This window comes from Vulpes vulpes, chromosome 15, assembly GCF_048418805.1.
Source record: "Vulpes vulpes isolate BD-2025 chromosome 15, VulVul3, whole genome shotgun sequence".
NCBI lineage: Eukaryota > Metazoa > Chordata > Mammalia > Carnivora > Canidae > Vulpes > Vulpes vulpes.
The window spans coordinates 47,842,311-47,868,374 of record NC_132794.1 but is presented as its reverse complement, the minus strand read 5'-3'; the positions used below and the strand labels follow the sequence as shown (position 1 = coordinate 47,868,374).

Sequence of the window (26,064 nt, the reverse complement as noted above, 5' to 3'; positions counted from 1 at the left end):
GGGGTCGGCTCCCTAAGCAGGGGCAAGAGGCTGCCGCCTGGGGATGTTTCCGGCTCGACAGGGGGAACAGAGACCGCAGAGGGCCTGCCTCTGGAACTGCAGAGCTGGCTCGGGAAACAGCTGATGAGATCCGGGTGAGCCCTCTGGCAGGCGAAACAAGCAATATTGCTTCTCATTAGATTCTAATTAGATATTTATTTTTTTTTTTAATTTTTTTTTTTATTTATTTATGATAGTCACAGAGAGAGAGAGAGAGAGGCAGAGACACAGGCAGAGGGAGAAGCAGGCTCCATGCACCGGGAGCCCGACGTGGGATTCGATCCCGGGTCTCCAGGATCGCGCCCTGGGCCAAAGGCAGGCGCCAAACCGCTGCGCCACCCAGGGATCCCTCTAATTAGATATTTAAACCAAAAATTATCTGCACCCTTAGTCATTCCCAAAGTGTGTAAGATATATTCTCCAATAGTAATGTACTACAGTGTGTATAGTATGAAGCTAGTTCTTTAAAAACAAAATAAGTTAGGGATGCCTGGGTGGCTCAGTCCATTGAGCCAGGTCCTGATCAGGGTGTTGAGATCTAGCCCAGGGGTCACGCTCAGCGGGAAGTCAGCTTGAGATTCTTTCCCTCTGCCCCTCCCCCTGCACTCTGTAAAATAAAGAAACAAATCTTAAAAAAAAAAAAAAAAAAAAAGCTACACATTAATATTTGTAAAAGAAGGGATCCCTGGGTGGCACAGCGGTTTAGCGCCTGCCTTTGGCCCAGGGGAGGATCCTGGAGACCTGGGATCGAATCCCACATTGGGCTCCCCGTGCATGGAGCCTGCTTCTGCCTCTCTCTCTCTCTCTCTCTCTCTCTGTATGACTATCATAAATAAATAAAAATTTAAAAAATATATATTTGTAAAAGAAATAATCTAGAAGAGGGGCACGTCGGTGTCTCAGTGGTTGAGTGCCTTTGGCTCAGGTTGTGATCCAGGGTCCTGAGATTTTTTTTTTTTTAGGGTCCTGGGATTGAGTTCTTCATCAGGCTCCCCAAGGGAGCCTGCCTCTCCCTCTGGCTCTGGCTCTCTGTGTCTCTCATGAATAAATAAATAAAATCTTTAAGAAAAATTTTGTTTTATTTGCATAGAAAAGAATCCACAAGAACACATGAAAAGTTTCAGTGATTACCTCTGAGTAGTAGGAGCACATGAGATTTACACTTTTTTAAAGCCAATTCAAATTCTTTGGGATTTTTGAAGGGAACATAAACCACTTCTATTTAGAAAAGAAAAAGTCAAAATAAAAATCCATTTTGAAAACAATGTAGTGGGCAGCCCCAGTGGCGCAGCGGTTTAGCGCCGCCTGCAGCCCAGGGCGTAATCCTGGAGACTCAGGATCGAGTCCCACATCGGGTTCCTTGCATGGAGCCTGCTTCTCCCTCTGCCTGTGTCTCTGCAACCCACCCCCCCGGCGTTCATAAATAAATTAATAAAATCTTTAAAAAAAACAACAACAATGTAGTAAAAATGCCCGAGGCTGCATAGTCAGGCAAAAATGCAAACTATGAACTATCACATGCACTGTGATTAAAACTATTAAAACAACAATAACAAGATACATGAAGAAAAAGATGGGGGGGGCATCATATACCAATGATGGATGTGTTGAGGTATTAGGATTATGGGTGATTTTTTTTTTTAAGATTTTATTTATTTATTCATGAGAGAGACACACAGAGAGAAGGGCAGGGACACAGGCAGAGGGAGGAGAAGCAGGCTCCATGCAAGGAGGCGGATGTGTGGGACTCAATCCCAGGAATCCGGGATCATGTCCTGAGCCAAAGGCAGATGCTCAACCCGCTGAGCCACCCAGGCGTCCCTATGGGTGATTCTTTTCTCTCTTTTTCAAGCCTTACAGAATGTAATTTTTAATAATAAAAAGTTACTTTTATTTTTAAAGATTTTATTTATTCATGAGAGACCCACAGAGAGAGAGAGGTAGAGACACATTTAGAGGAGGAGCAGGCTCCATGCAAGGAGCAGAATGTGGGACTCGATCCCGGGCCTCCAGGATCACGCCCTGGGCCGAAGGCAGGCACCAAACTGCTGAGCCACCCAGGGATCCCCAAAAAGTTACTTTAAAAGAGTCATTAATAGTTTTCTGGTGGCTAAGGGGGCAGAGTATATCAGAATTACCTGGGGAATATTTTCTAGCTGCCCATTCAGACTTCCTCCCATCCGAACAAAGCCCCATTGGTGAAATCATCAGGAACCAACTCTTGCTCCAAGTACGTTAGGCACTTCCTCCTCTATGCTCCCACAACCCCTTACCTCACTTCTATTTACCTGTCCCCTTCACTTCATGCTTATAACAGAAACAATCGTTTGTTGAATGTTTACCATGAGCCAGGCATTGAGCTAAATGCTTTACATTCATTCTAATTACAAACTTCTCCCCTAATTTGTGAGGTAAATATCATTTCCCAGGTGAGCCAAGTGGAGCACAGGAAAGGCAGGTAAGCCACATATGGTGAAGCCCAGCAAGTCCAGGTCTGAAGGCAGGTAGATCAGCCCCAGATCCTCCTTGCTGGGAGGCTTTGGATATCCTGCTTCCTGAGAACTCTTGAGAGCTCCCTGAGAGCAGATTTTATCCCTGAAGTCTCAGGGGGACCCACACAGTGCTGGCTCATGGAAGGTTCTCCACAAAACTACGCAGAAGACGTGGAGCTTTTACTTTGGAAAGGCCAGGTCACCCTGAGGTTCAGAGGAGGAGGAATCCTGAAAGGCACAGTTTCAACCCTGACCCTCTCAAAATAGGAATCCCCACAAAAGTTGGCTCAGGGGTCTTGGCCACCTTCCTGGGAATGTATCTTGCCTGTTCCCATTCCTCATTTATCCTTGCCAACAAATGTCTCCTTCCCGTCAAGTGGGACACTCCCGGGCAGTCAACCATCCCACTCAGCAGATTCCTCTCTAACTTCTGCAGCAGCCGTACCATCTTTCCTCTGAAAATCCCCTCAGGAAGGGGCTGCAGATGTCATGCCCACAGAAGTACCACCTCATGAGAGAGGATTACTTCCACCTCGAAGAGTGGCACATGATTTGCACATGAGGCACACGTGGTAGCTTCCTTTTTCTGGACCTTTCCCAAATTAATCTTTCCTTATTGTTCCCCTTCAGGCAATCCTTTCTCATTTCCTTATGATCTGTTCCTTCCCACTTCTCATTCCAGTCCGCAATCAACCTCTGGCATTAGTGGGCACAATTAGCTGAACAAGGGAAGAGTGTGTTTTAGGAGCTCAGGGACTGTGTTAATTTATTATGCTAAGTGATAAGGTTGCTTTATAAAGCTGCCGATGCCCAAGGGATGAAAATAAAACCTTCCCAGACATGGGCTGTAAAGCCCCAATTGCCCAGATCTGAGCCCAGCTCCACCATTTACCATCAGGCCTACTGTCTCTGGTTCTCAGTTTTCTCAACTGTGAAATGGGGGATAATAGTATCCACTTTGTGGGTTCTGATGAGGGTTGAAAGAATGTGGGAGCCCTCAATATACTTGGCTCCTTATTATTTTTACTGTAGACTTTTCACTTTCCATTTTATCCAGGATAGAGCCCTAACCTACTATTGTGATTTATAATAAGAAATATATAGAGGTGCCTGGGTGGCTCAGGCAGTTGAGCATCAGACTCTTGGTTTCACCTCAGGTCATGATCCCGGGATCCTGGGATCAAGCTCAGGATTGGGCTCTCCACTCAGCAGGGAGCCTGCTTGTTTTCCTCTTTGCCTGACTCCCTGCTTGCACTCACTCTCTCTCTAAAATAAATAGATAAATCTAAAAAAAAAAAAAAAGAAAGAAAGAAATATAAATTTTGGCTTCATCCTGTTCCTGGCAGAGCTCTTAAAACCCTTGGAATTTCCTAAGTGATAAGAGTGATAAAGGTGCCTTTTGTTATTCATAACAAGCCCATATCAACCACACCTGAATTTAGTTAATGCGCAGGCCTTTTGGGAAGTCCCTAAGGAGGGGGGCGGGGGGGTTTGCTGGTTGCCAGGGAAACTGACCGTGTGATTAGAGGGTTGGAACTCTCAGCCCCAACTTCCAACCTCTGGGCAGGGGAGAAGGGCTAGAGACTGAGTTTAAACATCAGTGGCCAATAATTTAATCAATCACATCTATGTAATGAAGCCTCCATAAAAACCCCAAAGGACAGGGGTTCAGAGAACTTCTGGGTTGTTAAATACATGGAGGTGCCAGGAGGATGGCACTTCCCAAAGAGGACATGAAAGCTCCAGATCCCTTCCCACATACCTTGCCCTATGCATCTCTTCCATCTGGCTATTCCTGAGTTATATCCTTTTACAATAAACCAGTAATCTAGTAATCTGAGTTCTGTGATCCACTCCAGCAAATTAATCAAACCTAAGGAGTGGGTTGCGGGGACCTTGGCTCTACAGCCATTTAGAGGCACAAGTAACCTGGACTTGTGATTGGCATCTGAGGTGGGAGGCGGTCTTGTGAGATGGAGTCCTGAGTCTGTGGGATCTGATGCGGTCTCCAGGCTGGGAGCGTCAGGGCTGAGTTAAATTGCAGGACGCCCAGGTGGTGTTGCAGAATCGCTTGATATCCGGAAAACCTACAGGTCTGGTGTCAGGAGGGAAGCAGGGAGGGCGTCTGGGTGGCTCAGTAGGTTAAGTGTCTGCCTTTGGTCCAGGTCATGATCTCAGGTCCTGTGTCAGGCTCCCTGCTCATTGCGGAGCCTGCTTCTCCCTCTCCCTTCCATCCCCCCATGCTCATGCATGCACACTCTCTCTCTCTGTCATAAATAAAACCTTTAAGAAAAAACAAAAGTGAAAAAAGGTCATAGGAGAGTATTGAGAGTAGATGAGATGCACAGAAGAGTATGTTTTCCTTCACCCTACGTCTCCGTCTGACAGAGTTCAGAAGAATTGAGTGGGTCAGGAAAGTGGTCATGGTATTTTTGATTCAATGGATGAAACCTCCAACTATCTCACCCTCCATTCTTGCCATGCAATTCCCAGATTGTTCCAGCAAAGAAGATGCTAAAGGAGTGTTTTTAAAAGGCAGATGGGTGATAGTCTGCCCCAAAGCCACTATTAATAGAACAGTTGCTTGAGCAGAGATTTTCTGTGTCTGTTTGGAGGAGAAAGATGTTAAAATAAGTGAATAAAATTAATAATCCACAATCAATAAGGGCTTTACCTCCCACAGACTTCTGAGGGATAGGTGTATCCTCAGGTCCTTGGCCTCTGTGCAGGGACATAGTTTCTGCCAACACTCTGGCAAAAGGTTGGGAAAAAGGAGTAGCTGAATCTCTCAATACAGTCTGCCTCAGATGAGAGAGAGAAGACAGCTGCTCTGCTGGGTATGCCAGCTAGATCCTGGGCCAAGGCGGGAGGGCTCCTTGGACCCTTCTATAAGCAGGGACTGTAAGGATTCCCCCATGCCCTGACAGAGGGTGCATGGGATAGGAAAACTTGGCTCCATGTCTAGCTTCTAAGGAGGGAGGAAGACACAGCTGACAGGGTACCCTAGGGCGGCCAGTGTTCTCGTTATTCAGACCTTGGGCCTTGTCCACCTGGAAGGGGAAGGACCAGGGCTCCAAGAGAGGGTGGGATGGGATGGTGGAGCCTCTTTCCCAATTCCAAGGAGAGAGGAAGGCATCCTTCATGGCAACAGCAAGTGGCTGGCTGCAGGGTTGAGGAGCATTTCAGTGAAGTGGCAGGGATGCTGAGAGGGGGACCAAGGGGTCAGAGTTGAATAAATATGTCAGACCCTACAGAAATGCTGCAGTGTGGTAGGACCTGGCTTAAAAGAAGTCTAGAAAAATAGCCCCTGTGGAGAAGTATGGCTCAGGCCCTCAGAGAACCAAGGAAGTAAAGCCCCTTAAATGAGATCAGCTGGGACATCATCCCCCATGAGCCTACTGCAAATGGGAAGGAGACAGCCGACATAGATCTCTTTAGAAAGAGCCACTGGTGGAGGTGATACTGAACAGACCAGGCCTAGGATGCTGGGCCTGGCTTGACGTCTGCCAGTGTGGGAAACCGACAGCAACTCTTGGACAAGCCAAGTGGTACGTGCTTGTCTGCTAACCCCCATGGCTGACTTTGCCTCCAAACTGAGCCAAGAAGCGGGAACACTAGAGACAGGCTGGCCATGTCTGGCAGGGCTTTGGCTCTGCCCTGCAGGGGGTGCCATGACACAGGACAGGCTCCTGCCCAGAGCCAACCTGTTGCAAAATCCAGACTCTGGAGATGCTAGTTACCTTGTGTCTGGCCATAGCTTTGGCTGGCTTCTTGGAACCTACATCGTAGACTCAGGAGGTCTTTGGGCATGAAGGGAAGGCTGAGTCCACTCTTAGCCAGAGTGTTAGAAGGGTGCAGGGCCCGAGAGGCAAGGGAAAAAATGTGGTGGAAGCCACTGTGACAGATCTCCAAGGGGAAGGGGAGTCTTGAGGACTTGAGGCCCTGCCATCCCTTCCCAGAGCCAGGATCCCCCTTCTACTACTTCCCACAGCTGAAGTTGACCTGAACTAGAGGTGTTCCTTAAAGACGGAGACCACCTGGGATCTCCTCTGCCTGGTTGGTCCTAGAGCTACTGCCGGGGTGATCCAGCCAGGCTCCAAGTCCTCTCTGGCCCACCTCCACCCTGTGGGCTGGGAGGGTGGAAGCTCCAAAAAGTGGTTTGTTGCCATAAGCTTGAGAAGGATTAACCCACCAGTGGGGGAACCCGTTGCTCACAAGTATTTCATACACCAATTCATTTCAACCTCATAGTAACGTGCAAGAGGTATCAGCAATCTCTGAGAGGGTAAAGATAAATAACTGGATCGTTAGCCTCTTTGGGCAGAGACCGTATTTTATCGCCAATACCTGGCATACAAGAGGTACTCGATCAGTGTTGAAGGAATGAAGAAACGGATGTGGGTTTAGCTGCGGGTTTAGCGCCTTTGGCCCAGGGCGTGATCCTGGAGACCCTCGTGGGGCTCCCTCCATGGAGTCTGCTTCTCCCTCTGCCTGTGTCTGTGCCCCTGCCCGTGTCTCTTATGAATCACTAAATAAAATCTTAAAAAAAAAGAAGAAAGAAAGAAAGAAAAGAAAGAAAGAAAAAAAAGAAAAGAAAAAAAGAAAAGAAAGAAAAGAAAAGAGAAAAGAAAAGAAAAAAGAAAAGAAAAGAAAAAGAAAGAAAGAAAAGAAAAAAAGAAAAGAAAAGAAAGAAAAGAAAAGGAAAGGAAAGGAAAGGAAAGGAAAGGAAAGGAAAGGAAAGGAAAGGAAAGGAAAGGAAAGGAAAGGAAAGGAAAGGAAAGGAAAGGAAAGGAAAAGAAAAGGAAAAGAAAAGAAAGAAAAGGATGGACTTGTCCCAGGTCATCTGGCAATGGGAGGTGCTGCTGCAGAGGAGCCTCAGCCTCGCAACTCCGACCGGGTGTTCTCTCCAGCCCGCCCCCCACTCCCTTGCCTCGGGGTGCCTCGGGGTGCCTGCGGGGCGGGGGTGGCTGGAGCACCGAGGACTGCGAGGCGGGGAGGTTGCTGTCTATACGCAAAAGGGCCCGGCTTCTCTGGAAACCCTGAGGCGTCTTTAGGGTCAGCGTGGCACGGTTTGCTCCCGGGGGTGCGGGGCCCACGGCCCACGGGGAGCCCTGCGGGACCAAGACGAAAACTGAACTCGCGGCCGCCGCGCCCTCCCCCGGCTCGGCCCCTCGGCCCCGGGAGGAGCCCGGCCGAGCCTCTGACCCCGGCGGCGGGGGAGGGCGGCCCCCAACGGCGCGGGCCCCGCGGCCGCGCAGCGCCCTCTGGTGCCGGGCACCGCGCCCGGCCTCCCGCCCGCTGGCCCGCCGGCGACGCCGGCTTCCCGCGGCCGCGGCCCCGACCCCGCGCGGCCTCCCAGGCCCGGGGCGGGACTCGGGGACGCAGGAGGCGGAGCCCGGCGGGCGGGGGCGTCTCCGAGAAACTCGCGGCCTTCGGCGGCTTCCCGGCCCGGGAAGCGAGCGGGGGTCGGGAGGCCGCAAACAGGAAGTCGGGCTGTAACAAAGAGCGCGGGGGGAGCGCAGGAGCTCCGGGGCGCCCGGCGGCGGCGGCAGGTGGAGGGCAGGCCCCGAGAGCGGCCGCACCTGCCTTTCCGCCGCGCCGGGGCTCCGGGTCCGCCGGGATCCGGCCGGGCCACGGGGCCGAACCGTGCACCTGGGCGCAAGGGAGGGTGCGGCCACCCGGGGAAGGCGCATCCTCTCCCCGGGAAGGGACAGTCACAGCTCCCTGAGTGAATCACTTCCATCCCCTTCCCGGAATACAGCAGGCCACGTGGGACGGAGGGCTGGGGTCGCCGATCCTGCGATCCTGCGAACCCACGAGGAAGGGCTGGGAGAGATGCAGAGAGGGGAGAGCCTGTGTGTGGGTCTCGGGCGGAGGTGGAGCATCCATCCACACTGAGTTTCGTGGTCTTATTTAGCTTGGGAGGGGGGGCCCGGATAAGAGTCACTGTCTTTTTCATCCCTACCTCCTAGCCAGTCTGACCCTGGCACTGAGGCAGGAGAGGGGGCCTTGGTTGAATAAGATGAATAAAGGCATTCCTCGAGTCACAGCCTTTTCCTGACTCACCTCCCTACCCCACAGAGACACCCAGGTGGTAGGCAGCCAGTGGGCCCTGGAAAAGCAGCTGTCCCCAGAGCTGGAGTTCACCATGGGGTCAGATTAGCCTTTAGGCTGGGCACTGCCTCCAGGCTGTTAAGGAGCCACTAAACTGAATTCTCTCATGAAGTACTCATACAAATTAAGCAGGCACTTGCTAAAGCCCAGAGAGCACTTTTCAATGCTTCGTTTGGCCTTGTTTCTGCCAAGCCGGGGACTCTCCTGTATACCTGGACACTGTCAGGAAAGTCTTGGGTGCCTGACCTGCGACAGGCAGTTGGACCCCCAGGGAGTGACCTCCAGGCTAGGGATGGAGGGCTTTCGCTGGGGCCTGCTCTCACCCCAACCCACTGGCCTAGCTCTGCCAGGTCACTGGAGGCAGAGCTACAAGTTGGAGCTGCCCAACCCTAAACTGTGCTCAGATCCCCTTTACCCCAGAAAGCCTAGTGGTGGGCTCTCCCAGCTCCCTGTCTAGGGGATCAGAGCCAGTGAGTGGGTTTAGCTAGCCAGCTCCCCTCCAAGGCTCTTGCCTGAGGCGCTGGCAGCCCATGAAGCCCAGCACAGCCTGGCCGTGTGGACGTGCAGGCTCGCGGGTGTCCTACCTGTCCCCCACATGGGAGCCTCGTCATCTGCCTTGTGTCCCAGCCCAGTTTCCCCAGCCCCCAGGGCCCGGGAGCCGCTTTCCTGTTTCATTTTGGGCAGGAAGAGTGAGGTCGTGTTGTTCTTCCCCCTGCTGCCGGCTCAGGCTGTGGGAACGGTTCCCTGAATGCTTTCCTGTTTGATACCCTGTGTGTTCAGTGAGGGGAACAGGAGGCAAGAGCAAGGCGTGGAGCCTGTGCATGGGGGTGAGTGGGAATGAGCCGAGGTCTCTGGCTCCTATGTCTCTGGCATAAGCTCCCGGGTCGAGGAGCCATGCCATGTGCATGTGTCAGGGATAAAGAGGAAAAAGGAGGGCGGGTAGCACAGCATATACTTGGATTCTACAGGCAGCTCTGGTGGGCTTATTTTGCTTTACTGTGGACAGGCTGAGAGCTGGGAGCATCTACTTGACCTTTGTCAGTGGCTCAATTTTGTCATCATTTGCTCTCCGTGGGGTAGGTTTGTGGCTGTAGGGAGAGGACCATGGCCCCCTAGGGACCATCCTGCACCTTACAGGGAGACAGACATCAAACAAAGACAAAGTATCTCATTAGTGCCTTGGCCTGAGAAACCTGGACTGGGGGGGGGGGGGGGGGGCGGGTAGTGGTGAGGGCAGCCCTGGTGGCTCAGTGGTTTAGGGCCACCTTCAGTCTAAGGCATGATCCTGGAGACCCGGGATTGAGTCCCACGTCAGACTCCCTGCATGAAGCCTGCTTGTGTCTCTGTCTCTGTCTCTGTCTCTCTCTGTGTCTCTCATGAATAAATAAATAAAATCTTTAAAAAGAAAAAAAGAAACCTAGACTCGAGAAAGGCCTCCTCCTCCTCCTCCTCCTCCTCCTCTCCGTGCTGTCTTCAATTTTTTTTTTTTTTTTTTTTTTTTTTTTTTATGATAGTCACAGAGAGAGAGAGAGAGAGGCAGAGACACAGGCTGAGGAAGAAGCAGGCTCCATGCACCGGGAGCCTGATGTGGGATTCGATCCCGGGTCTCCAGGATCGCGCCCTGGGCCAAAGGCAGGCGCCAAACCGTTGCGCCACCCAGGGATCCCTCCGTGCTGTCTTCAATAAATTCCTGCAGCTCTGGGTAGACCAGGTACCAGACCCTGTACCCAAGTACTCAGCACTCTTGGCCAGCTGCAAGGAGGATAGACAGACCTAAGTTGAGCCCCCCTCCCCCAAGACCAGTGCCCTGCTGGGACTGAGAGAAGAGTAGGTGGGTGCCAGTCTATCTAAAACCCTGCAGTGAAAAAACAAAAAAAAAAAAAAAAAAAAAAAAAAACCCTGCAGTGGCAGGAGGAAAGACCCAGATACCATTCTGGTTCAGAGAGCCCATTCTCCAGTAAGCAAATCCTTTTGAAAAGAGGAATGCACGCAAGAGCATACCTTCCCCCAAATTCCTGTATCCTCCAAACTGACTAAGGAGCCTGAAAATATTTTCAGGCTTGAGGAGAGAAAGGGGGAGAGATTCAGGTCAGAGGGCATATCCCCCAAGTTATGGTGGGAGCATAAGGGGGAAAGGGGAGCCACAGCAACCTCAAGCCAGCAGGCAGGGAAGGCTGGCCTAGGCCTGGGGTCAGATGTGCAAGGTAGGGCTCTTCAGGGACTAGAAGGAAACAAGGGTCTGGAGCACAACAGGCCAAGCCCAAGTGCATGCACGGGTCCCTGGGGGTTCTGGCAGGGGCAGCCAGCAGCAATATGAGGAGTCAGAGAGGAAAGAGAGAGGATTCCCACTCTGCCATCACAAAGACAGGACCCGAGAAGTAATAAACTCCTGTACACATCTGTTCCATATTATAAATACACATTATATACAAAATAATGTTATAAAATGTAGAAAGGTCAGTGCTTCTGATTCTTAAATTATTGAAATACTAGACTCCAAAATAAACTACAAAAAAAAAAAAAAACCAAAATAAAAACTCATATTATTGATTTCTGAAGATCGGCTTCAAGGGTGATCTGGGAGCAGTAGTGGGTGTGGGCAGAGCCCCAGGCTCAAGGCTATAGGGCTGGTTTGAGGGAGGAAAGGGCCACGGTGGCAACAGCACCTGGTTTCTCCCTCACTGGAATTTCCAACATCACTGCCCTGAGCTCCCCGTTAGGCCTGGCTCTCTTGGCTGGCCAATGGGGCGGGCCCTTCACCTGTTTGCTCACCAAAATCCAGAGGCACCCAAGGCTAGAGGCTGTGGAAGCCAAGTAAGGCCTACCAATAGCCTTGCCCAGAGGGCCTCAGCCAGGGAGAAGCTGGAGTGGTGTTAGGAGCAAGGCCCACAGGCAGTGGTCAGAGGCACAGGGCAGAAAGTGCTCCTCCCGCTTTGGGCACTCACCTCACCTGCAGGGCAACTCCTGCCAAAAGCCACCCTCAATGGTATCTTGACCCACAGATGGCCCTGCCCACACTGACCTCCTCTCTCCTCTCTGATTTAGACCCAGCTGTTGCCATGGAGCCTGGGCCAAAGGCACTTTTGGAAACACAGATGCCAGTGGAGGCCACAGCAGCTCCAGGCCCTGCAGGGCCACTGCCACTCCCTCTGGAAAACAGGCCAGATCCCAGAGGGGCACTCAGAAGGCCACTGCTGGCAAGGCAGGTCCCAGTGGCACCTCTCCTCTCTGTTCCCCTGGCTGGTGCGGCTGCCAATCTGATGCCAGACAGACACCCAAAGGCGTGGAAGGGTACTGCATCTCTTGGCAAGTTCACAGTCTGTCCAGGTCATGCCATTCCCTCTTCCTCCTGAGAGCAGCACGTTGCATATTAAAAATGTCCCATCCAGGATGCAATGTAAACAATGCAGAAGGAAGATCCAGCTGCTGGGGCAAAGCTGGGATGTGCTGGGAAGGCTCCTGCCTTATACCTGGAGATGACAGGAAAGCAGGGAAGTGGGTTACCCTGGAAGACAAGCACTCCCTCCACGGCTGCCCCAGGGCCTCTCCTAGAGAAGCCCATCAGGCAGGTGGGGTGAAGGGAAGGTGGGGTAGCCCTCCCCAGACTTCTGCCCTATTACATGCACATGCCTGCGAGCCTCTGTTTGTGAAGTGGGCCACTGGAGGAAGCAGTGAGAAGAGGCAGGAGGGGATGAGGCAACCACTCTCACCCACCAGCAGCTGGGAAGCAGTGCCGGGGAGCTGGCCAGGTGCCATGGCCACCCAGCCCATCACTAACGCAGCAGGAAGAGCTAGGCCAGCTCACCACCACGGCTCCTGTTTCACACCCTCTGTGGCAATGAGGCCAGCCGGGATCTAAGAGCCCCTGAACCTGCCCTGCCAAGGAGGGATTCCGACCCACCCTTCAGGATGGCCCCTGGGGTCGAAAGTCACCAGGCCACCTTCCCATTTCCGAATGGCAGGAGGGGACATGCTGGAAGGGAAGGTGAGCCCAGCACTCACCTCTGTGGCAATGACACATTCGTTCCTCTCTTCTGATATCAAACACACAGACTGGTACATGGAGTCCCTGGGGGAGCATATCGCTGATATCCGACACTCTGGCTTTTCACTGAGGGAACACAAGACAGGCCGGTGAGGGAGGAATGGGAGAGGGCTGGGGGGCAAGCAGGGCACTAACTTAGACCCTGAATGGCCAAAGGACACTGGCCGAGGCAGTTCTGAGAGAAGACACAGGGACTGGGGATGCCCAATGTAGCTTGGGGGGCAGTTAGGAACAGGCCCTCAGCCACAGGCCCCCCAACCTTACCAGGGTCTCAGGCCTGGGGAAAGCCAGTATTGCTACTCTACATAAGCCAGGCCATGGAAAGATGGAAGTCACAGACAGTGTAGACCTTCGACATTTGTGAATGAATTAATGAATGAATGAATGAATGGGAAAGAGGGACAAAGGAGGGATCCCTGGCAAAAATCTTGTTGGAGGAGCCTCCTGTCAGTAGCAAAACCCCATTTGCTTAAAAGCAGTCAAGGGCCTGGTGCCAGCTTTCCACCTGTCCTGGGGAGCCTAGGGAGTATCATGCAGGGCTCTGCGGCCAGGCCCTGGCCTCCAGGTGCTGCTCACCTGTGTAACCGCAGCGGTGCCTTCTCCCCTAAGCTCTTATCACTGTGGGAATACTTCCCCAGCATGGTCCCTCGCCCCAGAGGCCCTGGGGCAATATTATAGTCCAATGTGTGGTTCTGCTGCTTGCCACAGTTGGACTTATCCAGGCCACAGTCCACTTCCAGCTCCTTCTTCTGGTTTGTGTTCTTGAGCTGGGCGGCAGGGATCAGGTTGTCCTTCTGGAAGTCTGACAAGTTGTTCATGGCCTCCCTGCCACCATCGTCAGGCCGCCGAAGCCGCAGCTGCCGCACAGCCACTGCCACCATGCCCAGCAACACCAGCACTACCACCAGTCCCACACCCAGAGAGACAGCCACCCAGGGGAAGCTGGGTGGCATGCTCACAGGGAACTCGCAGCGGCTGCCCACAAAGCCATAGGGACAGTTGCAGACAAAGCTGTCCGGGGAGAGGCCAGGGTAGCAGGTGGCCCCATTGAAGCAGGGTCCCGAGGTACAGGCGTCGAGAAGTATCCGCACCTCGCATTGCCGGCCAGAGAAGCCAGCAGGGCAGGTGCACACGAAGCCATTCTCCAGGTCATGGCAAGTGCCGCCGTGGGCACAAGGCCTGCGGGCACAGTCACTGATGTGGAGTTCACAGTGGGGGCCTGTGAATCCAGGAAGGCAGCGGCACATGCGGTTAGGACCGAGGCTCAGGCACCGGCCCCCTGTGGGTACACATGGGGCATAAGTCAGCAACCACCTGGGAACCCCTCTGGTGCAGAGGGTAAGCACCCCATCAAGGATCCCACCACAAACAGCATTGTACCAGGAGTCAGGAGACCTGGGCTTGAGGGTGCCTCTGGCCTTGTAGCCCTCAGTGAGCACCTGTGTAAGAATGACTAGCATCTTACAGAGCTTCACAGTAGAACCTGACAAGTATGCTTGGGTCTGAATCTCAGCTGTGTCTCAAGCTGAAGCTGATCTGACACATGTTGCTTTGTCTTATTCTAAGCCTCAGTCTCCTCACTTGTTATATTAGAGTATAGTGCTATCCCCTCCATAGGAGATCTCTGACGGTTAGGCTGGATGACGCATGAAGGCAGGAGCCCATGCCTCGTATATAGTAAATGGTCAAATAAATGTAATTATCAGTTAACAAAGTTAATGGAGTGATTAGCCAGAGAACAGACTCCATCTCAGCTCTTCTAGCCCCTCTCCTGCTCGTGAGGCTTCTCTCCTGCATAGTGTTGTCCGCCTGCCTCACAGTGGGTCACCAGGAGGCCAAGGAGACAAAGATATCCGGTGTGCTTTGCACCCCAAAAGATGCTGAGCATTTTGGACACCTTGTGCCAATGCCAGGCTCCACGTGGCCATGGGGCAAGGCGAGGCCTTTAGACGTAGGGCTCTGACTATGCCAGGCTCCCTCTAGGAAAGATACAAGGCCTCATATATCCCTTTCTCTAACCCAGGACTTCCGGGGGAGGCTCAGAGGCCACCCCAGCCAGGAGACAGCTCCACAACATGCGAACAGGATGTGAAGCAGGGTGGACACCTCTCCTCCTCCGAAGGCCTGCACCCACAGCCAACCTGCTCCTCTTCCAAAGCCACCCAGCTGATTATGCAAGCTCTTCACCATCCAGAGCAGGTTGGGACCATCTCAGCCTGTCCAGAGGGACAGACCCAGCCTCTCTCCTCTCCTGACTCTCCCTCACCAGAAGGCTCTCTTAGTCCTAAGGCTGGCCCACCAGGGGAGCGAGGCAACAAGACTCACCATTGGCACACGGGTTGCTGGTACACCTGTCTACTTTCTTCTCACAGTTGGAGCCCATGAAGTTGGGGGGGCATTCACAGGCATAGCTGGCCCCCTGGCTGCGCTCCCGACAAGAACCCCCATTGAAGCAAGGGGAGTCTGCACAGCTCAAAGTGCTGTGTTCACAGTGTAGGCCATAGTAGCCTGGGGGACATAGGCAGCGGTAGCCATCCTCCTGGTCCTGGAGAGAGACCAGAAAGAGGCAAAGTCAGACCCCAAGACTAGTGACTAGGATGTATGGCAGGGAACCCACCTGCCCACAATGCCTTTCATGGCTGTACCTCCACTGGCCATGCATGTGGGGCCACCCGGACACTACCTCACCAGACCTGGGCTGGCCTGGGGCTCACCTTACAGCTGCCTCCATTGCGACAGGGGTTGCTGTCACACTCGCTGAGTTCCAGCTCACAGTCCACGCCAGTGTAGCCTGGGCGGCAGGTGCAGGTGTAGCTTCGCTGCCCGCTATTGGAACATGTTGCCCCATTCTTGCACGGGGAGTGGTGGGTGCAATAGTTGAGATCTGCGAAGACAGGGACCAGCCAGCTAAGCAGAGCAGTAGATTGGTCCCTACTTTCAGGCTCCTTGTAGTGCAAGCTCACTGTCCATGTGTGGCCCAAAGCCTGCAGCCCCAAGTCGTCCTGGCCTAGCCACCTTCATTCCTTCTCCAGTCACATATACCAAGGCACCTTGACCCACATCTGACCTGTGCTACCAACCAAAGTTAAAAAAAAAAAAAAAACAGTTGGCAGGTGCCTGGGTGGTTCAGTTGGTTAAGCGTCTGCCTTCGGCTGGGGTCATGATCCCAGGGTGCTGAGATCGAAACCTGCATGGAGACTCCCTGCACAGCACAGAGCCTGCTTCCTCCTCTCTCTCTGTCTGCCACTCCCCCTGCTTGTGCTCTCTCTGTCAAATAAATTTATAAAATCTTTCTAAAAATTAAAAAAAATACAGATGGACAACTGCCTGCTAGGTAAGGTCGCAACCACTGGCTGCCAGGGTAGAATGAAGGGAAGGAAGAGGAGCGGATGGATGGCAAGGCCACATGTTGAGGAGGAAGTCACAAAAGGCTTCGTGGAGGAGGGGCAGCTGAGATAAGCCTGGAAGGAGGGATAAAATTTTAACAGGTGGAAATGGTAGACAGGAGACAAAAGCCACCATCAGTAGTGACCCAGTATTTTTTAAAGGGAAAGGCATTATGAGGGTGTTTTGAAATATAAGTATTTGTTTTCTTATTTGGGAAGGACAGGGAGGGAGCAAACACAGCTCAAATATAGAGATTGGAAGGGCTGTGTTTGCATATGATGAGTGTATGACTGTGTCACCCGGGAGCAAATGTGGGGAGAGGAACAGGAACGAGAATGGGCAGGAACCACAGGTGTGTTCTTGTGTTTGGGGTAGGGGCGAGGAGAGAGAAAGCCAGCCAGCCAGCCAGACAGACAGACACACACACACACACACACACACACACACACACAGAATACAGGGGCTGAATTCCAAGCACGAATTGTTCCTAGCACGTCAGGGGCTAGGCAAGTTCTTTCCACCCTGGCAAGCCTCCTGCCCACCCTCCTGGGGCTTGTGCCCGTGTCTCCATGGCAGCAGCCACCCTATTTGACCCTGAAAATGGGAGGCACGTGCTGCAGCTGGCTACCAGGATGAAAGATGAAGGAGCAAAGGCTTCCTCCCCCAAGGTTGGGGCCAGTAGACCCCTACGTAGCCAGAAGAATGACCAGTCGCCCACGCTGACCCAGAAAGAGACTGTGGGCCCTGGACAGCTGCCTGGCAAGTGCAAGTGGGAAAGAACGAGGGAGGCTATTTCTGCCTCAAGCCAAGAAGTCGGTTAGATGCCACTCCGCGGGGATCCCTGGGTGGCGCAGTGGTTTGGTGCCTGCCTTTGGCCCAGGGCGCGATCCTAGAGACCCGGGATCAAATCCCCCATCGGGCTCCCGGTGCATGGAGCCTGTTTCTCCCTCTGCCTGTGTCTCTCTGCCTCTCTCTCTCTCTATCTGTGACTATCATAAATAAATAAAAAATTAAAAAAAAAAAAAAAAAGATGCCACTCCGCCCAGAGGCGCAGCTCACCCATAGCCTCAGGGCAGCTGGTGGGCACACCCCACCAGACAGCTGTTTAGGGGAGAGCTGCTCAAACAGCCCTGGCAGGTAAGCAAACACTTAGGGGGTTAATAGGTAACTACAAGGTAGAAAGAGGAACTGAGCCCAGTATCCCTCCTCCCAGGCCTTGCTGGAATTTGAGTATGAACTCCAGGCTGCCACCTTGTAGAGCTCCTGGCTTCTCCAGTCACCCTGCCTCCCCAGCACCTGAGCAAGAAGGACTCACTATCTCATTCTAGGCCAATCGTAAGATTCCTTAAAAGCTCCAAGCTCCTTGAAGGATAGTGGGAAAGCCAACTGGGCAGTCACCAAGTAAGAAGGGTGACCACTCTGGTTCCCACTCCCTGCCCATCTGTCCCAACCCTTCTGCATCCTCTCTCTGCCTTGACTCACCCTGGTCACAGAAGAGGCCTCCCCAGCCCTCATCACAGGTGCACTGCCAAGGGATGCTGCAGGTGCCATGGCGACAGCCATTGTGGGGGATGCATTCGTTGCAGAGGCGGCCCTGCCAGCCTGGGCGGCAGCTGTTGAACAAAGGGGAGGCTGAGGGTGAGGTGAGGGCTTGGCCAGGGGACAGCTCCCTCCTCATCCACTTCCTGTCCCCTACTCACATGCACTCCGCTGGCTTGCTACAGTAGCCATTCTGTTCATGACAGCCAGAAAGACAGACAGCTGAGGAAAGAAAACAGAGCGGGGTGAGTTTGGAATGCCAAGGACCCTGAAGCCCTGCTGTCCCTGAAGCCCCGCTCTCCCTCTCCTGGCCCTGGGGGTGCCCCAGCTCTCCTGGGCTCACTTCCCACTCCTGGCCTCCCAGAGGAGCCACGGGTGTTCTAAAGGCAACAGGGAAGGAGAATCCAGGCTGAATGGAATGCAGTAATGGGGTCCTTGTGGGCTCTGGCAGGATGGGGGAGGAGCATTAAGAGAGAAAGATCAGAGTCCACGCCTGTCCTAAGCATCCCCACCTGTTCCCGAGGCCCAGCTAGTGGGCAGCCCGGACCTGTTCTGTGAGGGAGGTTAGCTGTGGCTGAAAAGAGGCCACCGTGTTTGCTCCGGGGACCCCTGCCAGGTAGGCAGGAGCTTGGCTGCTTACGCTCTTCGCAGTACTCCCCAGTCCAGCCGGGCAGGCAGGACAGGCTGCCATCTGGCTGGCACACGTAGTGGCCGAAGTGGTCATTGCGCTTCTTGCACAGGCGTGAGCAGCTGTCCCCATAGTAGTTGTCACTGCAGATGACCCGGTAAGAGTAGCGCAGCCTCGTGGGAGGGCTGGTCTGCTCATCCAGTAACCAGTTCTTGCCCACAGCTAGGGAGCCCTGGATGGCGATCTTGCTGATGAGCGCGTCTGGTGGCAAGGCCTCTGAAGGGGCAGAGGGCCAGGTCAAGGAAGGGCAGCCAGTCCCCGGGAGTGCCAGCAAGTGCTGGATCAAAGCAGCTGTCCAGATGACCCCCACCTGCCAGCAAGTGCAGGCCAGAGGAACCCAAGTGTCCCCACTACTTAGCTGCTGTGTGTGTGTGTGTGTGTGTGTGTGTGTGTGTGTCCATGTGTAGAAGGCCTGATATCATTCAAAAAGGGGACAATAGAAGGATATTAAGATATCCCAGTGTTCTGGAGGCAGAGAGACTAGGAAAGAGGTCAAAGTGGGGAAGAAAAAAAGGAAAGAAAGAATGAGAAGAGGGAGAAAGAAAAGAAAAGAAAAGAAAAGAAAAGAAAAGAAAAGAAAAGAAAAGAAAAGAAAGAAAAGAAAAGAGAAAAGAAAAAGAAAAAGAAAAAGAAAAAGAAAAAGAAAAAGAAAAAGAAAGCCCGGCGGGGGTGGACTCTGAGAGCAAGGGGTCCTTTGGTGCCCGTTCACGGGTTCTGCCCTCAGAGATGGGTAATGCTTTTCTTTTTCCTTTTCAAAGTGAGAATTGTTGTGCTGCTGAAATATCCTTTTCCTCTGTGTCAGAACAACATCCCAAAGCCATTATTCCCTTTCCAAAGGAGCGGAATTCGCGAAAGGTGTAAAATACAGGAAGGGGCCCGTCAGCGGCGCTGGCAGCTTCGGCCTTTCTCACCGCCGTGCTCCCCGCGTTCCCACGCCAAAAATAACCCGCAGGAAACGCAATTGTGCTCAGAGTCCAGGCAGCTAGCGGAATCCGAGCGTCCAGCGCGGGGCGCAGCTCCTGGCCCAGCTTAGCGTCCTGCCCCCCCACCCCCCACCCCGCACTTCCCCCGCCTAGTACAGGTTAACTCTTTCGGCGCTGCGCCGTGCGCCCCCCTGTGGCGGCCGAGCGAGCTACTCACCTGGCCGCAGGTCGTCTCCTGGCGCGTGCCAAGCTTCGATGATGAGTGAGAAGGTGCCCTGGAGGCCAAGGGAGGGGGCCGGGGAAGACAGAGAGAGAGAGAGATGAGCAGGGGCGGGGGAGGTGGGGGTGCCTTGCGGCAGCGGGTTTAATTAATCTAATTGCAGGATACAGTTACAGCTCCCGGGTCAGCATAACGGGGCTGCGCGCAGCATGGCGCGAGCAAGGAAGGTGAGAGAACCCAAGAGATGGGGGCCTGTTAGCGAGAGTCATTCCACGGGGGCAAACGCGCCGGGGTAGTAAGTGATGAAAACCACATCCCAAGAGTGGAGAGAAGAGAGGGCATAGAACTGAAAGAGGGAGACTGGTGGTGAGAGCTTTCCTGAGGATGAGGTCCCTGGAGAGAGTCGGAAGAAAGTATCAAAAAAGAGCGCCCCTTGGTTTTTGTTTTTTTGTTTTTGGTTTGGTTTGGTTTGGTTGGAAGCGAGGAAATCTGGGGGGAGGGCTTTGGTCCCAGGGAGCCCCCTTCTCGTCTTTCGTGACCTCCCAGTGCACCCAGGCTGTGCTCACCGGCCAGGTGAAATTGAAAGGCAGTTGGAGAGGGTTGCGTCCCCCGCCGCTACTGTCGTCCCCGACGGCGAAAGAGTTGGTGCCTAACACGGGCGTGGAGACGCTTCCGAAGGTGCAGCGCCCGGGCGAGACGACCGCCTGGAAGTGCTTAAGGCAGACGCGGAAGAAGGTCCTGCAGCCGGGTTCGCACGGCCGCCCGCTGGCCAGTACGCCCCGCTCGTTGGCAAACTCCTGCAGCTGCAGCTGGAAGACTCCGGAGCAGGCTGCGCGCTGTTGCACAGGGACCGAGGGGAGGAAGGAGGGGAGCGGTCAGCTCGGCAGACGCGCGGGGCTCAGAGCGCGGTAGGAGGGGGTGGAGGGGGCGCGGGACGTTACCTGCTGCCACAGTGCCGCCAGCAGCAGTAGCGCCCAGCCAGAGGCGCTACGGGACGCGACTGCCATCCCCTGGAGCGTCGCTCTCTCCCCGCGCCCGCCCTGTAGCTGGCTCCGTTCGGGACGCCGCTTTCCCGCGCGTCTGTCCGCCGGAGGGCTCCCTGCAAAGCCGGGCTCTTGTGGGGCTTTCCTCCCGCGTCGCCTCCTCGCTCGTTCTGCTCCAACTGCGGCGGTAGGTAATCCAGGTGAGGCCGGCCGGGCGGCGGCCGCGCTGAGGACGTGTCCTCGGGCTAATCCTGGGGCTGCAAGCGGGCCAGGGCTCGGGACACCGCACTGAGGCGGCTTGAGCTGCGGCTCGAGCCTCGTGTTCCCGGCTTGCGCTCTGCGCCGCTACTGGGACCTGCGCGCTCGGGAGCCTTCCTTATATATATTGGCTCCTCTCTTCGCCGCCTGTCACTCAGAACCCATGGTCACTCTCCCCTCCCCTCCGGGCCTCCAGCGCTACAGCCCCAGCAGGGCCTGGAGGGGGCCTCCGCCCCCGCCATCCCCAGCCCCCGCCAGCCAGTCACGCACGGGTCCCCGCCCCTCGGTGCCGCTCTCAGCCCCTGGGTCCCCTAACTCTGCGCATGTCAAGGTGACCAGTTCTCCGCGACAGAGGGGTGACGGCCCGAGACCCCGGCCTTGGGAGGAGGGGGAGGGCCTGGGGGAATGGGGCGGGAGGTGAGCGAGTGGTTCCCGGATGGTCGTGGAGGCGGAGACACTGGGGAGTCCCCGCGGGCGGTCCGTCCGCGGCCGGAGCTAGTTACCTTCAGCCTTCGAGCAGGTAAAAAGAACCTAAGCTCGGAAAGCGAAAGCGGTGTCGAAGGACCTGGATCTCCTTCTTCCCCGACCTTGAAAGCTGTCGCCGCCGCAGTTCCCAACCTGTGAGCGCCCACCCACCTCGCGTCCCCCGCGCTACAGAGGAGCCCGCGGACGCTTTAACCTCTCGGTGGCCACACTGGGCAAGGCGAGAGCCTCGAGTCTGAGACTCGGGGGCTCCCTCCCCCCTCCTGGTGGGCGTCTCCCTCCCTAGCTGCGGGGGGCGTGTCCAGCGCGTGCCTTCTCCCGTCTGCCCCAGCCTGGGCTCGACCGGTGCCAGCCCCTAGACGCTGGGTCCGGGAGATGGGGGAAGGGGGCGTGGTCCCCGAGGTAGGGAAGGGGGGCGCGTCCTCAGCTGTATGGTAATAGGGGTCTGGCCCCTCCTCCGGCGCCTCCGCTCACCTGGGCTCAGCTTCAGCTCCACTGACCACCGTCTCCCCCCACCCCGGCAGCCCCAAGCCCCCAACGCGTCCTGTCGCTCCGTTGGGGCAGGGAGGAACTCTCCTGGCTCCAGCGCCGGTTCAGCCGCTGGAGAGCCCTGGTGAGGGGCGGAGGGCGCGCAGACCCGGGTCCTCTCCTCCTAGGGAGGACACGTAGGGTGGAACTGAAAGCGCGCGGACTAGTTTGGGTTTCAGATGGCTTCACCGTCTCGCCTTCGCAGCTCCCCCGGGTGGCCCCACTTCTCCGAGCGGCGGCAGCTGCTTTCCCGGAACCCGGCGTGATCCCCAGAGGCCTTAGACCAGGGAGGGCCGGCTTCTCCCAGTCTCGGGGGTGCCGGGGATCTCTCTCTCTGCGACGCCGAGGGCGGCGGGGGCGCAGTGGCTTCAGCTGTCAGCCCGCCCGCACAGCGATGGCTGTCGTCGGGCGATAAGATCGGCGCGGCGGGGGGGGGGCGGGGGGGGGGGAGCAGCGACGCGGTGCGGGCCCGGGGGAGGCCTAGAGGGGGGTGAGGCGCGGCAGTGGAGCACAACAGCTGCCTAGGCAGCACGGTCTGATTTTTTTGACTTGGGGGTGGTGGTGGAAGATTGGGGGGGGAGATGAGAAACAAGAGGTTGGGAGCGTGGGTTGGGGGAGGGGCGAGATGAGGAGATGGGCTCCGGGGTCCCCCACGCACGGCCACCCCTCCCAGCCACCATCTGGCGCGAGCGGGTTGGCGTGGGGAACCGAGGTGGGGCGGGGGCCGGCAGATGGGCCCAGGCTGCGCTCCAGAGTTAATGTAGGTTATGGGCAGGCGGAGTCCCCAGGCCCGAGGGAGGGGGGCCCAGGGCTTGCCTCACAGCGGTCCTGACAAGTGGGTTCCTCACGCTGGCTCCGCCCAAACTCTACGATCCCTAGACTTGCCTAGGGTGCCAAAGAGTGTCCCTCGCTCTCCTCTGCGCTGGCATCCTTCCCTACCTAGTTCTGTCTGCTTCCACCTCCAAATCCAGGCCTAGGAGTTCATAAGAACGCTCTCCTTTTCTGGCACTTGCACTTGCCTGCCTCTCAAGGGAGACATCCAGTCCTACAGGATGCATCTTGCTCAATACTGGTAGATCTGAAACACTCTCTTACCCCTCTTACACACCCTGACTAATGTGTCCAAATGCACTTTGCAAACAGTTAAGGACCAAACAAAAATATTATTATCCTCAGAGACCTAGAAATCCTTTTGGAGGAGGAAAGGGTTAAATTCTCCTCATCATCAAAAGGCAATTATGAAGCATCTATTTGCTACCTGGGCCCTGTCCCAGAAGTTCATTATCCTGCTAAGATGCTAGCGGGGCCCTGAGTACCCACCAACGCTCCAGTCTGCTGGAGTCCCTCTTTGCTCTCATTTGCTGAACAAGAATAGGTCCCGCTGGGGGCCCAGAACTGAAATGCCAGTGTCCACAGCTGGAACTCCTCCCTTTTACTCCTTTTAGAGACCAGAAGAACCCAACATGTGTCCCGGGGGCTACCAAGAGCAGGAGGCTGTGAGGTCATTCATTGGAGGCCGCAAATCACAGTGGAGTTGGACCCACCTGGACACCTGCTGACCCTGCCCCTATGCAGACGCTTGGGGATGCCCTAGAGCGGGAGCAGGGATGCAAAGTTCAATCGACCTGGACTCCCCTGGATGGACTGTGGGCCCTCTGAAGGTCCACGGGTCCTCATCCCCACTCACACAGACAACGTCAGGAGTGGAGTAGGTTCCAGGCCTGGCTTCATGCAAGGCCCACAAGCCTCCCCTGCCAGGGGCCTTCTGCTTGTTGTCCTCTCCTCCTGGCTACTGCACACAGCACCCCCGCAGGCAGAACCCGCACCTGGGGCCTTAAAGGGCCAAGGTTGTCTTCCAGCCTCGCCCCTAAGCCGACCTCGGGTCGTCAAGAGGCGTACAACTGGGGCCGCATAAAGCCTCGGGACCCCTCCCGCACTGAGTAGCCCACCCGCCCCCTGCCCCGTCCCCCAGCCCCAGCCGGCCGCGCAGCTCCGCGGCTTCCGGCGTCGTTTCGCCCACCCCCACTCGCGTTCTCCGCTGGGCCGGCGGTGGGCCAGGTAGGAGCGCGGCGGAGGCCGGCCAGCGAGCCCGGCGGGCAGGCCGGGGCGGGGGAGCGGGCCTGGCTGGGGCGGGGCGCTTAAGCCTTGAGCGGCGCCGCTGCGGTCGCTGCAGAGAAGGGGCCACGTGCAGGGAGCCGCGGCCCGGGAGCTGCACAGAAGGCGGGGAGATTTGCAAACTGTTGCTGCCACATGGCTGCTCCTTTCGATCCATTCACATTGAAATGAGGCCGGCGCGTGCCTCATCTGCCGCAGGGCGCTGCCACGCGTCAGCCCGGCCCGCCGCGTGCCAACTGGGGCAGTGGGGCTGGCAGGGCCTGCCAGCCGTGGGGGCGCAGCCCGGGCCCTGAGGCCAGGAGGGGGGAGGGGAGGGCGCCGAGCTCCCCTAGCCGCTCAGGCGCCGCAGTTTCGCGGACCTTGGCCCTGCAGTTGGGAGCCAGCCGACGGGAAAGGCCCGGGATGGACGGGTTTCGGAGGGGGGCCAGGATCGATGCCGCCGCTCCCCGCAGATGCGCCCCGGCAGCGCTACTCTCCATCTGCCGCTGCTCGCACCTGCCGGTCAATAAATCGATTTTACAATTTAATGCAGCAGCTTCCCGCCCGCCTGGGACAGATGCCGCCGCAGAACCACCTCCGCCCTCACCCCTCCCCTTGAGGGGCGCCAGCGGTTAGGGCAGGGATTCCCGCTCGGCAGGCGGTGCCCCGCGGAGCCTCGGTCACCTCTTTCTCGAGTCCCTACGAGGAACTGCCTGCTCAGGGTCTTTCCCGCGGAACAGAGTGGGTTTCCCATAGGACAGGCCGGAGACTGGTGGAGGAGTAAAAGATGATGACTTAGTGGTAGCCTTGAGGACTCGTTTGGGGCCTTTATGGGGGAACAGGATGCAGTGGCTGATGATAAGATAGATGTGAGAGCCCCTGTGAGGAGAGAGGTGTAGGACTTGGGGCCTGGGCGCCAAGAGACACTGAGTCCTGAACACTCTGATAGTGATGTCGGGAGGGTTGACCTAAGAATGGAGCCTCTCCTCAGTGCCCCCACTGGCTGAGTCTGGTGAATAAACATAACATGGACCTGGCTTTTAGCACTCCTCAGCCACGGTAGTCTTGAGGCCTTGGGGCTTTTATTTTATTATCATTATCATTTTAATTGGGGGGAAGGGCAAAGAGAAACTCTAGCAGGCTCTAGCTCAGCTCCCCCTCATTCAGGGCTCAGTTTCACTACTCTGAGATCATGACCTGAGCTGGACACTTAATCAACTGAGCCACCCAGGCACTCCTAAATTTTATGTTTAATCTCTATACCCAATGTGGGACTTGAACTCACAACCCCAAGATGAAGAGTCTACAGGCACCCCTCTTGAAGCTTGTAGTCTAAACCCCTGGGTTTTCTCATCTGTGCAATGGGAATAATAATAATAACAGTAACTTGGGAGGGTGACTGGGGGACTATATTTGATTACACATTTGCAGAGCTCAATAAACACTAATTTCCTTTCCCCCAGGTGACAACCAGGGGCAGACTTGGAGTAGAAAGGAGATCCCTGACATCAAATGAGGTCTAAGAGGAAGGCGAGGAAAAAGGAGAGCTGAAAGCAAACAGTGTAAGGGAGGAAAGCCAGGTGGATCATGGAAAGGAGGAAAACCTTGACTGTGAGGGCCTTTTGTGGGAAGGAGATAGGACAAGGTTCTTGGCTGGAGAGAGAAGACTGGAGCTTTGGGAATGGGTCTGGAGAAGAGATGAAGGGTAGAAGAACCAACTGCCTGTGGCCTTGGCCTTCCAGAGATGACTCTCCTGCCAAGCGTAAGTGTAGGTCTCAAGATGGCAGCCCTCCTCCTTCCTGTGGTGTTTCAGAGCAGAGGTGTGTAAGAGGAAGGAGAAGTCAACTTCTGAATTGCCTTGGTCATTGAGGCTCCTGGTAGCTCAAGGGACTCAGCCCTCCCCACATCACCAAGAGGGCTGGACTGTCCTTCATGACTGGTGACCCAGTGTCCCAAGGAATGGATGTCTGGGTAGGTAAAAATCACTGAGCATGAGTCAGAGTGTGTGCTCAGGCTCCTTGTGAGACCAGGAGCATTTCCCTCTTTCAAGCTCACTGATTTCCATATCCTATAGGCTAGCCCCATACAGTATCTCCTTTGCCTTCTGGAAAGACCAGGGCAGGGGACGCCTGGAGCTGGGGTAACTGGTGTGGACAGGGCCCTCTCCTTCTCAGGGAGAACACTTTGACCTGCAGAGACAATGGGCTCAAGACAGGAGAAGCTGAGTTCCCCTGACCTGAGAAGCCCCTTTCAACTGTCTAAGAAGGAAGC

At 55.3% G+C, this 26,064-nt stretch overlaps 1 protein-coding gene across 2 annotated transcripts; it reads right to left on the bottom strand.

Annotated features, from left to right (window-relative positions):
* Window positions 1-11,024: 11,024 nt before the first annotated feature.
* Window positions 11,025-21,521, bottom strand: DLL4 (delta like canonical Notch ligand 4). Of its 2 annotated transcripts, XM_072738300.1 has the most exons (12): window positions 21,192-21,521; window positions 20,389-20,609; window positions 20,014-20,283; window positions 19,445-19,502; window positions 18,257-18,520; window positions 17,778-17,838; window positions 17,560-17,690; window positions 15,405-15,574; window positions 15,016-15,235; window positions 13,267-13,969; window positions 12,648-12,756; window positions 11,025-12,115 (listed from the first exon to the last, which is right to left on the bottom strand). In XM_072738300.1, exons 2-12 carry the CDS (start codon window positions 20,452-20,454, stop codon window positions 12,110-12,112), a joined length of 2,058 nt encoding a protein of 685 aa, XP_072594401.1. In that variant the 5' UTR covers window positions 20,455-20,609; window positions 21,192-21,521; the 3' UTR covers window positions 11,025-12,109. The 2 variants fall into 2 exon arrangements, with proteins under 2 accessions (XP_072594401.1, XP_025854279.1); XM_025998494.2 differs by lacking the exon at window positions 21,192-21,521 and having other exon boundaries at window positions 20,389-20,992.
* Window positions 21,522-26,064: the final 4,543 nt, after the last annotated feature.

Bases quoted from the DNA above. Each gene is read 5' to 3' on its own strand.
- DLL4 (XM_072738300.1), bottom strand. From the start codon at position 20,454: ATGGCAGTCGCGTCCCGTAGCGCCTCTGGCTGGGCGCTACTGCTGCTG. The intron at 19,503-20,013 runs GTGAGCACAGCC...CTTGGCCTCCAG, and splicing joins CTTTCAATTTCACCTGGCCG to GGCACCTTCTCACTCATCAT. The intron at 15,575-17,559 runs GTGAGTCAAGGC...CTGTCTTCGCAG, and splicing joins AGGCCTCTTCTGTGACCAGG to ATCTCAACTATTGCACCCAC.